Source organism: Poecilia formosa, unplaced genomic scaffold (genome assembly GCF_000485575.1).
Source record: "Poecilia formosa unplaced genomic scaffold, Poecilia_formosa-5.1.2 Scaffold159, whole genome shotgun sequence".
In the NCBI taxonomy this organism is placed as follows: domain Eukaryota; kingdom Metazoa; phylum Chordata; class Actinopteri; order Cyprinodontiformes; family Poeciliidae; genus Poecilia; species Poecilia formosa.
Window position 1 is genome coordinate 534,388 of NW_006800098.1, and position 13,006 is coordinate 547,393.

Consider the following 13,006-nt stretch of genomic DNA (forward strand, 5'->3'; position numbering starts at 1 on the left):
ATTTAAATATTTTTAGTTTGGTGTGTCACTGGTATACACTGATCTACCAAGGCTTTCAGTACTTTATTTAAAAAATAATAATAAAAATTGGACGATCTGTTCTTGTGGTTTTTGCGTTCTTTTAAAGAGATGCAGGAAAATTGACAGTCATCTCCTACTCTATGCAGCATCTCATGACGCAGCAGCGTCTCAACCCCATCTGTCGTTGGGCACTGCGGGCCAGCTGGCTGAAAAAGGGGAGCTACAGATTTTCCTGGTTCGTGTGAAAGAAAAATCTTAACGGCTTGGCAATGTTTCCTGTTGGAAAATACATGGTCTAATTATCACCACCAATCACTTTTATTGCAGTACTGCTGCTTCAAAACGACACTCGGTAAGCTATAAACAAGATGTCTGTTAAGCGGCTGAATGCAGAGCGACTACCCTACTAATTAACAATAATAAATATAATTATTCATTCTATATTTTTGCTATCTCAAAATCGAAATAACAAAAAATAAACTAATTGCATATCCATACAGTGTTCCATCTGTGACTCTTAGAAATAAGAAAACATAATTTTGAAAATTATAAATCTTTTTTTTTTTCCTACACAGTGAATGTCTATTTAAAATTCATCTATGTTCTCTTTTACATCCAATACATATACGGATTCGCTTTAGGTTACTATAAAATATTATTTAATGTTATTTATTCAGTGACATATGCCGTGTCATTTGCATCAGCATGTTGGGGGAAAAAACAAAAAAGAAACAGAATATCCAGGAATATTTGAACCGTTAGATAACAGTATGGTGTAACTTTAGCAATAGCAAAAATAATTGACACTTTTTATGTGAGAGTAAAATAATTTAGATCATGTTGTATTATTTTACCACAAAAAAAAAAACACAGGAGGACGGGTGCTATCTTTTAAATTTTTGCTGTCTGATCCCCCCACTGTCCCTCTTTAATCAGGGATACCTAAAAACTCCCATGGCTCCTGGGTCCTAGATCCTTTCAAGCATCCACCGGCCCGTCTGATTGACCGCCAAGTGGGCAAACGCCTGGCCATGCCAACGAGGCACGGCGAATTTCAAAAGATTAACCCAAAACATAGGTTGCTGTGTTTGGATTGTTAGCTGAGGAGAGGTTGGGATGAAGATTGTTTTAAAACGGTGTAATACCAGACACAAGCGTTAGATGTTGAGCAGATCCATCACAGTGCTGATTTTCATCACGGCTCCCAATAGAGAGTGCTGCGAGTGAGAATGAGCATAAGCTAAATGGTGGGAGTGCGCCAAGACTTCTTATTACTGCTGGGCTGGCACCCGCTGCCATTCGCACACACACACACACACACACACACACACACACACGCACGCACGCGTGATAAAGAGTAGTGAGCACAGGGGCTAATTTTTGGATACGTACGCAGTGGGATTAATTTGTGCTTTTTGCACACAAGCCTTCAAGCTGCCACACACTTGTCTGGGCACAAAGGCAAAACAGAAAACACACAATGTCCATTGGAAGTGGCTAAGTAAAAGGAAGTTAAAGAAAAAGAAATGTGGGTCTGAGACTCAGCCAAGCTATTTGTTCTTCATTCTCTTCTTTTACCCTTTTACTGCTCCTTCCTTCCTTCCTTCCTTCCTTCCCTATGCACCTCCTCTTTTTTTCCCATGCCTCTTTCATCCCAGACGGGCTACAATTGTGAAAATGGAGAGGATTTGGAAGTGTGCGCGATTACATGATCCAGAATAGGGCAGCCAAATGGAAATGAGGGAGGGAGGAAGTCAGCAAGGACACATGAAAGAAAAGATGAAAAGTGACCTTGTTGACCCTTGGATCTGTGGATGGAGGAAAGGGCGGGACGGGCTGAATAAAAAGTGGAGGCACAGTGAGAAGCAGGAAGTTAATCCCCTCCAGGTGTTGTGCCAGCTCTGGTGGGGGGTACCAGACTACCCCACTGGCACATTACGCTCCCCCCCCCTCGCGCTGCAGCGTGGAGGCCTTTTTTTTTTCTTCTTTTTTTTTTACGAGGCAGACTGAATGGTGAAGGGAGGGAGGGCTGCAGGTGGCAGCCGACTCACTAAGGACAAAAACTGAACACACAAATGGGCACAATGGACACTAATCCTGAAATATTGATGTCTACGGTAGTCTCTCATTTAGAGCAGGGGCAGGGGTGTGTGTTTATTATTGCCCACATACTCCCGCTGCTAACCACGAGGGTTGCTGTCAAAGGATATCCGATCCTACCCGCTCCTTTTCGCCTCCTGCCACCACCGCTGTTGTTATTATGCATGCATATTAGTCATTCACACGAGATCAATCACACTGTTGGCCCAGGTCAATGCACGTGCACACACACACACATTACTTTTGCCCCACCAGTGGAGCATGGATGCCAGGCGGAGAAGGAGAGGCAGATGTATTCATTCACTTTCTATTGTGCCCGGATCGAGTGTTAGTCCAGTGAATAGGCGAGGGAGCGCTTGATAATGAGGCCAGTGTTATTACAGAGCCACTGCGGCCCCTAACAACATCAATCCACCGGGATCAAATAAAGGCTTTTAATTGCTTCGCCTCATATTAAAATCCCCGCCGCTTGTACACGAGCTGCCCTCGGCGTGCCTGAGCATAAAAGGCGGCCGAAAGATTGTCTGAAAGGCCATCGTATAGCGTGTGCAAACGCTCTCGCCGTTCATGTCCTTACAGATGCATTTGTCCAGTGAAAGCCTATTCATTAACAGCTGCCGCCACTTTTATTTGAAGAAAATTTGACACTAATGTCGAATATTTATGATGCCAGTGCAGGGATCAAATCTCAGCATGTACTTTGTGCTTGTTTGCAGGACAGAGTCTGTTGCAGAGAAAATGCTGACCAACTGGTTTACGTTCCTTCTCTACAAATTTCTAAAGGTGCAGTAACTTTTCTTTATCCTCAACTTCAACAAATTTATGCAGCACACAGTGCTTTTTTGTGTTTGTTTTTGCAAAGTAATAATTTTTTGTGTCCCTGGGATTTTATGAAGTTGCGGTAAAAAAAAATCCAGCATATTTTATCGGGTCTTTATCTGATAGACCATCACAAATTAGAAGGAAAATGAGCCCTGCTTTTCCTGTTTCCTAACAGATAAATATCTAAAAAGTGTGGTGTGTGCATTTTCAATTAGTTGTCTTTATATCAACGGGAATATCAGGGGAAGCATGTCTAGAAACTGATTATTTTTTTTGGAAAATAGCTCAAGCCATGCTAACACATTGTTAGCGTAGTTTACCTCCAGCTGTATGATTTCTGTGCTCTTGTTCATTTTATGGCAATGAGAAACGAAAAGGTTTGTAATTGCGCAACCACTTCTGACTGAGGAACTGCAGCGTTTTGATTCAAATGATTGTTTGCAACAAGAGTCTGTCTTTTGTGAACATTTCTGTTTTAAATCATCTAGTGTTGGGGAATCTCTGTGTTTTACTGAATACCGGAGAAAAGAAGGACTAGAAACATTGACAAAAAGCTACTACATTGTTCTGAACATTTAGTTTAACATTTTGTTCCTAGAAAAGTGAGCCCATAAATAGCTCTCTGAGCTATACCGCTTCTGTGAAACGCATTTGTCCAAATGTTGTTGCAGGAGTGTGCAGGCGAGCCCCTCTTTTCCCTCTTCTGTGCCATCAAGCAGCAGATGGAGAAAGGCCCCATTGACTCCATCACAGGAGAGGCTCGCTACTCGCTCAGCGAAGACAAGCTCATCAGACAACAGATTGACTACAAGACACTGGTAAGGGATTCACCTGCCCTGGAGTACTGGGGCTAAGGGGAGATGCTTAATATGCTTTCAGGGACAGGAAGAGTGAATAGGGTGGTCATGGGTGGTCGGTTGTGAGATCTGCAAAGGGACACAGAAGTTGTTGTTTTCACGCTTGACATGCGCAGGGGGCACTAGAGTGGTGACCTCACTAGTGGCAAGAGCTGTCAAGAAAAGGCTGGGTTTCAGTGCATGTATGACTGCACACAAGCTGAGAAACAACTAAGATTTCCCCTTCTGTATCCTCTTAGTCATTAGCTAAATCTCTGTTTTAGTCCTCTCTACTGTGACTAGTGGCTATCAGCTGTGGTACCCCAGGTTTCTGGTTTTGTTCATGTTCCTTTGGTTTGTCTCTCGGGATCGGGGTTTAGAATCGGTGGCTCCACATACATTTCTTGCAACGCGTCAATTTCATTCATGTTTTTGCTCCAGGTGGTCAACTGCATACATCCAGAGAATGAGAAAAGTCCAGAGATCCAAGTGAAGGTCCTAAACTGTGACACAATAAGTCAGGTGAAGGAGAAAATCCTGGATGCCATCTACAAGAACGTCCCGTATTCACACCGCATAAAGGCCTCAGATATGGACCTGGGTAAGAATCCTAGGTTTAATGACTTTTAGAAACCCTTTCTGAGAAGTACAAACAAAAGTACTGTGTTTTCCTTTTATTCTTTAAGATTGGTGATATCTTGGTTGTAACGGTTCTAATATCTAAAAAAAAAAAAAGGTCTGTTACCAGACCAAAACTTTCAATCTGTCACAATTTCCAGAATCTTAACTGATAGTTTTATTCACAAGCTTTGAACACTGATGCAGTTAATATATTGATTTGTACCAATGACTTTGGAAAGGCTTTGACTGTGCTGTGATGAAGAGGACAGCACAAGCTTAAGAGCGAGACGAAAGTGACACTGAGAGCGGCGACAAAAGAGAGGCTGAGGAAGCGTGTCAGGCTGTTGAATTCTGACAATGAGGAAGACGACTTTAGTGGTTTTAGCGCAGGAGGAAGGTGAAGATGGCAATCAATAGCATTTCTTGGTAGGCTGCTCTATTTTTTTTTTTTTTTAAGTGGCTGTGCTACAGGAACTGTTTGGAAAAATTATACACATTTCAATAAATGTGTTATTTTACAACATGGACACCTGCTGATTATTGACAAGTGAGGCCTGTACATATACTTTTTTTTTTTCTTTTCAAAGTTAGTGAGTGCAGCTCATATTCATTTAGTAGTGCAGAAATTAAGGTACGCTTCCGTCACTGGTTGAGCCAGATGATTGATCGCTAAATCGCTCGAGGCAATTATTACTTTCTTTAAAATCTGCCTTCTCTCTTTATAAATAGATGTTTCTGACAATGTGAAAAAGATGTTTTAGTATCTCACGTAATCAGCTGTTTTAACTGGTTGCTATTTATTAATGATACTGCAGTGCTGTGTCCTGCCCTACTAATACCTACAGACCGTCTCATCAGGAAAGATTTTGCTTTTCATGGCTTGATATTGCCAAATATTTATATATTTTTTTCCAATCTCAAATCAAAGATGGGCTGAGTGCATACCGTGGGGATTCTGTCTGAGAGACAGCTAAGTGGAAAAACTGGTTCATCCTTTTGATGACACTCTTAAAAAAAAAAAAAAACTTGATGGACCCCCTTGGGAAGGAGACGTGGTTCTCTTATTGTGTTGTTGTTAAAGGGAATGAGGAATTTGGGCCACCCTCTCTATGGTCTATTTGTCTGCATTTGAGCAAGCTCACTGGAGAACGTATGAATGATTTTTTTTTTTTACATCATCCTACACTCAAAGAATATATCCAACATGTCGACCGAGAGTGGAGGAAAGTTGTTTTTTTGTTTTTTTTATCATGAATCCATTATGCTCTCAGAGCACACATGGCTGTAGGATTTTAATTTGTGAATGTAATTAGGATCTTTTTTTTTTCTTTTTTTTAAATACTATGTTTCAGAAAATAACTGGTAAACATGTAGCACCGAGCTAAACATCTCCAACTCTCCCTGACAGACAGACAGACTGATCACAGTGGCTAAAAAGGGTAATGGGATTTGTGGCATCCGTGTCTTGAGACAAATTGACCTAGAGTATTGTTCTCCTGAGTGCTGTCTTTAATTCTACTGTGCGACAAGCTACAAATGTCCTCCGAATACCATTGTCGTTTATTCCTAAGGACACCAAATACGACTGTTTTTCTACCTTTCAACCCGTCACCTTACAAACCCTAATAATCTCAAATGTCATGTTATTTCAGTGGATTTTATGTGATGCACCATTTTATGTAGTGTGCAGAAGAATGCTTGCTTTGGAATATGTTTGTAAAAAAAAAAAAAAGTGTAAAAGTGGGATATTAATGTGAATCCAATCCTCGTTATACTAATAATCCTATAAAAATAGTCCAACGTGTCCTTTGAAGGCATGTCAGAGGTTTGGTGAAGAATAATAAGAGAATACTCAGCATCATGGAGACAAAGTAACTCACTAAACACATCAGGGATGTGGCAGGTTTAAGGCAGGTTTGGGTTATAAACCAAAACTTTAATATCTTTAATATCTCAGTCTATTACTAAACTGAGACTATAGCCAAACCTACCGAGGAGAGAGAAGTTAAGAAGCCCATGGCAACTCAGTGGTAAAGAATCACAGCTTGGATGGAGGAATCTGTGAATTAGACGAGGCTTACTCGTGCAAATCTTGTCTGGATATGAGAGGGACAAAAAGAAAGACATGACAAGACTTGTTTCAATTTCACCAGAAGCCATTTTGGGGACACAGCAGACATGCGGTGGTGGGTGATTGAGGAACTAAGACCAAATTGAACTATTTTTGTGTTAAAACAGAAACTGGTATTTAAAAAAAAACCCACTGGAAACACATGCCCTTAAGGACTGGACTCCACACATAACATAGCTTTAAGCTTCTTTTTCTACTTCACAACTATAAACCAAATTGTGTTGATCTGTCTGATAATATCCCAATAAAATACACTGAAGTTCAAGGAGAATTAATACTTTTGCAAGATACTGTATTTATGCACCTTGTTGCAAATATGTTATGGATTTATGTAAATCAAAGTAAGACCTGCCATCTCTTCTTGCCAAAGCCCTCATTTCCTTGGCTTTGTTTGCTCGCACAAACATACACTGACTCCTTCTGATTAGACTGATTAGAAACCACCAGATTTGGGAACAAGGGGGGATCTCAGTTTGCACTGGTTTTACCCTGTGTTTATCGTTATTATTAAATCTTTCCTGCCATTCCTTTCGCTCTGAGCCTCTTCATTTGTTTACTGAGCCTTGACTAGAGACCGGAGCTCATTTGCATCTTTATAGAAAGATGTACTGCGCAGACAAAAACAACAGGAGAATCTTTATTTCCTGCAGATTCTTCAGATGCGAACACAACTCTGGTGGATCCTCCAAAGACAGGCCTCATCAGGCAGCACCGTGATTGCCGCTTTGTTTTTCCTGTTTGTGATCAGAATAGCAGATGACAATGGCCGACGCAAGTGAGGAAACTCGGCAAGTGGCACAGACAGAATTATATGTTCAGAAAACTCTTGATGCCTAAAAACAGAACAGAAGAGTCAGCTGCCTGTTTCCAATATGGCTGTTCGCTTCCCTCTCAAATAATGTCGCTGCAGTATTTGATCAAAGCTGCCGTTAGTTTTGTGCTGATGCGGTACCAACGGGAAGGTTGCATCCATCACCTTCTACTGTTTTCCCAAAAGAACCGAAATGTTACATCGTGGACATGTGGGAGCTAAATAATTGGCACACTTTAGGTGATAAAAGTTTAATTGCCCTTCAAAAACATTCCAATTAACTCGATAAAAATTCAAAAGAAAAACCTCAGCATTACTAAAGCAGTGCTAGGCTGAAGATTCTTTCCAAAACATTCAAAGATTTTATTTTCTTTGACCTGGTTTGCCCCAGTCTGACCTCGTCCCCATGTTAGTCTTCTACCAAACAAGAAACTTCAGCTCAGCGTTTGCCTTGTTTTCAGTGTGTTATCTTTGTAAAACCCCTCTGGATCATATTCCAAGCAAATCCCAGTGTTGCTTTTGAGACAATAATAAAATATTTCCAAAACAAAAAAATAGTCTACAAAGTTACCTGTGGTATAAACTGGTAAAAACAAAACTTTTTTTAACCAAGAGATACATCATCATTCCCTTTTAGCACTCTGCCTCCAAATATTGATTGCCACTGTTGAACATCTCCTTTAGGATTTCATTTTTTAGTTGTTGTGGTTGAAAAGTGCTAGCTATTCCCAAAAGCAAAAGTCAGGCATTGGTACAAGCGCCAAAATTCCCTCCTCCTCGTCCCAAAGGCGGCCCAGTTTATCAAACAACATGTTAAGATTTGGTGATATCTTGACAGATGGAGAGAGGGGAGATTAAAACCAAATCCCCCCCAACAGACAAAAAAAAAAGAAAGTCTTTACTGTCAGCGAAGTGAGGGTATTTGGAAAATGGGGTCAGTGTTTTTTTTATTTCCTGTTCCTTTGCAGAGTGGCGCCAGGGGAGAGGACAACGCATGATCCTACAGGATGAGGACATAACCACGAAGATTGAAGGCGACTGGAAGAGACTCAACATGCTGTTCCACTATCAGGTACGCTGTCCATATACTAAAGCATTCAACATAAAAAAAAAATAAAATACTGAGTAAATCAGTTGTAAAGATGACAGTTTGTTGGAAAATTATAATTTTCTTTGAAGGTACTTTTTTTTTTTTTTTAAAGAAACCCCTGTCGAGCTTCTAAACATGTTTGTTTTTTTATTTCTCGTGATTATTTATTCAGAATACGCATTAAATTTGAAAGATTACAAATCACACATTAAATAATAATAAAACTAATACTGTTTATTTACTTATAATTGAGGGGAAAAAAGAGGTACAGAAAAACAAATCGGTTTTCATGTTGATTGTACTCTATAGTTACTACGTCTGTGCTGTAAGACTCAGCATCCAAATAGCAGTGAATAAAGTCTAAAATCTATAAACAGTTGGATTTTCTCGTGAGCCTACTAAAAGGATTTTCCGAATTAATTTTGATTCTATATTAAAAAGAGAGGGATGAGTTTGAAAAGTCCTCAAATCAGCTATGATCTATCAACCTTTCACAACTGAACCACGTTAATGCAGACTATAGAGATACCAAAGGTGTCAAGCTTGTTACAATCAAAAATACTATCTTATGGCTGTGGCTGTTTTCAAATGAAAGCATTTCAGACTTTGTAATTAATTTACTGAATAACAAGACAGCTGATATTGAAGTCTTTTAAAGCATTTTACCTTTTGTTATATGAAGATTAAGTGTCCATGTAGCAAAAACAAAGGAAAATGGACCTGCCTCACCAATATGGTGCTAATAATTCAAGCAGCTAGGCAAGTAGTGACTGTCTCCTCCAAAGTGCAAATTGCGTGGTGCCTAAATTAAATGTCAGCAGCAGCAAGTGTCAACAGTCTGGGAGTATGAAGCGTGGGTGGAATGGATTAGAGAGCTGATTTGAATCGGAGATAAGATAATGAAGACAGAAGTTAATTCTTTTTTTTTTTCAGGCTGAGAAAAAGGGCAACTTCTCCTTGACGGACATAAAAAAAAAACCCCTGAAAAACACTCAGAACCACTCAAAAAATTATAAGGAGGCAAAGCAAAGAGGAAAAAAAAAGTATCAAACATTAAACGTTCACGACAATTCAACTGCGTCTTTGTAGAGTTCAAACCTCAAAGCAGGAAGCAGACAGTACATAGTTACTGATCAGAATCACTATCGCTATGGGATTCTTTGTTAATCGGCTTTGATTGGAAATTTGCAAAAATAATCTTCTGACCTCACGCAACCTTCAGTTGCTAAGGAAAGAGTTTGATTGGTGGAACCACACGTAACCACCGGCAGAATAAATCTGTCCATTACAACACATTGCCGTCTTCTTTCTTTGGGGAAACGGTGCTCAGTATTCTGTCTTTTACTCCCCAAATGTTATTTCCTCAAATGCCACTCCTCTCTGTCACATTTCATTATGGTCCCCCTGCTCATTGCATATCGATTCAGTATATAAGAGCAGCGATGAGGGCGAGTACTTGAGTTTCTTGGAGGGTTGTTGGGCTCCTCACAAAGGAAAATCAGAATCTGCCCTGTGGGCCTCCTGCTTACAAATGATATAAACATATTATGCATAAGGAGCAGATTGAGAGATGGGGTGAAATAATGACACAATCTTAATAAAGCCTTAGCTCGCACATGCACATATGTATATATATATACATGCAGACTAACTCCTGCTTGTCCAATCCACCCACACACCGATAAAGATCACTTCAATTAACCCCAAAGCATAGCCTGATTATGCAAAAAGGAGGCATTCTTTGTGTGTGTGTGGCTGAAAAAGTCCCCATCCCAGCTGTATTAATTGAATCCAGTTTGGCTGACTGGTTGTCGGAGAGGCAGATTGACTTTTTTTTAAATTTTTTTTATTCATTTACACTCCTTGTTTCTTTACATATCCATGAACACACCACCTTGGAGAAAATGTATTATTAAATGGAGACTGTGGGACGTCCCCTCTCACACAGGCCTCCGCAATGCTCTGTTAAACCCTCACTCCCCCCCCCATCATTCATCGCGGGGATGTGTGGGCTGAGCGCCGCGCATAAGGGTAATAACACATTCTGTGTTTACTCACACGAAACCAGAAGAGATGAAAGGGAATAGGGGAAATTACACCAACACAATGATGTACACTTCTGGCTGCTTGTGTTAGAAGTCTGCTAAAATGAAAACCTCAAAACAAACAGTTTTGTGTTTGAGGAGTCATTTCATGATGCGTGCGTCTGTTTTCCAGGTACCTGATAATGCTGTGATGGCCCTGGTTCCCAAGCAGGTCACAGCTTACAACTCGGTAAATAACTCCACAGTGTCCAGAACGTCTGCAAGTAAATACGGTGAGAATCTGTCGCTGCATATCTTTACGTTTTATTTTTAAATGCATAATAACATAAATGTATATAATTTGTATCATAATACACTGCATCATTGTGAAATGGGGCAGGGGGTGGAGGGGGGATACACAGCTTTAAAAGAATTTGGGAGAAATACGTGGAGAGAGACATAATGTGACGGTTTGGATCAAAACATCTTTATGTCCAATTCAATGTCCAGAACTAAATCCAAAGAAAAATGTTATGTTTTAATTATAAGAAATAGGGAAAGCTATGCGTTACTTTCTGTCTTCATCGCAATTATGCAAGTTTGTGATGATTTGTTCTAAAAAAAAAAGAAAAAAGTCTCAACTAAATAAACCGTTTATGTCTGTAACTTGACAAAATGTGCAAAAGTTTAAGAAGAAGTGCATCATATATACACACGTATCCTCCAGGGGGTAAACGTGTGCTCGTCAGAGCAAGAAAGACGAGCCGCGTATTAGAGTAGTTGAAAGGATTTCTAAAATATGAAGAGACCAAATAGACCTTCTCCTTTCACTTGTTCAGGCCTCTTGAGACATAGAAGAGTGTCCTCTCATCCCTCCATGTGCCAATGTATCCTCCGCCTGCCCGTCTGCTCCACGTCTCCTTGAGCCTGCCGAACCATCAAGTTAGATGCTGATCAAAGGGCTAGCTTTACTGGTCACAAACACTTCAGGCACTTCAAATGCCAACGCCACAACATTAGCATTGCCTCATTTCCATACGGTCCAAGCCTCACCTCCCTACTACCTAATGACACCAGATAGGACATGAGTGCTCCGACACACGAGAGAGGAAGGAAGCTGGTGATATTTCCTTCTACTATTTTAATGGGACTGACTCGAAATATAAATGACTACATGACTGGTGTGGTACTTGAGGAGAGACTTTGAACTCCTCCTGAGTGCAACTGGCAAATAACAAACATGGAGATGAGGCAGAGAGAGTTCAGAGGAGGAACCTTTTGGTACAAGTTTCAACGTGTATGCAAACACCATGACTTCTTTTCTGCTCTTTACATAATGGCCTGTTCTGCTTTGGCACAGCATTGTCTAGAAACCACACTTGTGTTAAATCCTAAAGGTCACAGTTCTGACCTGTGTTGCCCTACGGCACTAACGGATTGATGCAGCAGAGTGAAGTTAAGTCCCCACAAAGAAAAAAAAAACAGCAATTAGCTGACGCTCACTGAAGTCTCCCTTAAGAGACAAAAACATTTGCAATTGATCATTCATTCAGTTTCAGTAATCGATACCAAACACACTCCCCCCATATCCATCTTTTCTTTTTTAACTCTCTCCTTCATACTCTGCTTGCACTTTCTTCTCTGGACAGATTGATTGATTTCTGGCACTGTGAAAATCACTTTTTTTTTACACTTCTCCCCACAGACCGCACCCACTGATCAATTTTTTTTCACACTGTGTAAACATTCATTGAGCCATGTGTTTGGAAATGTCATCGCCACGCCGACCGCTGGGTGGGCCATACATATTTCATCTCGTCTGACACCTGTTCGATTTCCTGTCAGCTGCCGATATAATGTCTTGTCAACTGAAGGAGATGCTGTGAAAAATTAACCATGCGGACTTTCTGAAAGTTTCAAAGGCGAGAACACGGACCTGTGAAATGAGGCCTTGAGCCAAAGCCCTGCTCCGTCGTGACATTTAGGTTACAGCTGCTTATTTTAGTCTGTTTTCCAGCTGTTTCTTTTTCATTCTTGTAATTGGGGGGGGAAAAAAAGGGAAAATTATTGAAGTCTTTGGTTAGAATCTGGACGAGTATATAGACTTACTCCTACTGTATATTCATAGAAATCTGAATAAATGGAAAGAAAACAGCAATGAATGGTCTTTGCCCTTGTGATTCCCACCAGCTTGAAGTAAACATTTTTCTCCACAGAGAACATGATTAAGTACACTGGAAGCCCGGACAGCATGCGCTCCCGCACCCCTATGATCACTCCCGACCTGGAGAGTGGGGTGAAGGTCTGGCATCTGGTTAAGAACCACGAGCACGGAGACCAGAAAGAAGGCGACCGTGGCAGCAAGATGGTCTCCGAGATCTACCTGACACGACTTCTGGCAACGAAGGTGAGAGAAACCTGCTGAAGGAAAAAAAAAAAAAATCCCCTTTAATTGTTTTCTTGTTGATATTTATCTACACATATTCTTATTGGGATCTGAGCATAGTGTGGCATCATTTAATGTCTTGGAAGCAGTTGAGCAAGCGAAAG

At 40.6% G+C, this 13,006-nt stretch overlaps 1 protein-coding gene across 1 annotated transcript in view; it reads left to right on the plus strand.

Moving 5' to 3' along the window:
• The window catches only part of plxna4 (plexin A4), a 230,127-nt gene that overhangs the window by 202,802 nt on the left and 14,319 nt on the right, over window positions 1-13,006 (plus strand). The window contains exons 23-28 of the mRNA XM_007564425.2: window positions 2,838-2,904; window positions 3,615-3,761; window positions 4,221-4,380; window positions 8,311-8,414; window positions 10,650-10,749; window positions 12,673-12,863. Of these exons, the coding sequence (XP_007564487.1) occupies window positions 2,838-2,904; window positions 3,615-3,761; window positions 4,221-4,380; window positions 8,311-8,414; window positions 10,650-10,749; window positions 12,673-12,863 (769 nt within the window). The remainder of the gene's footprint in view (window positions 1-2,837; window positions 2,905-3,614; window positions 3,762-4,220; window positions 4,381-8,310; window positions 8,415-10,649; window positions 10,750-12,672; window positions 12,864-13,006) is intronic.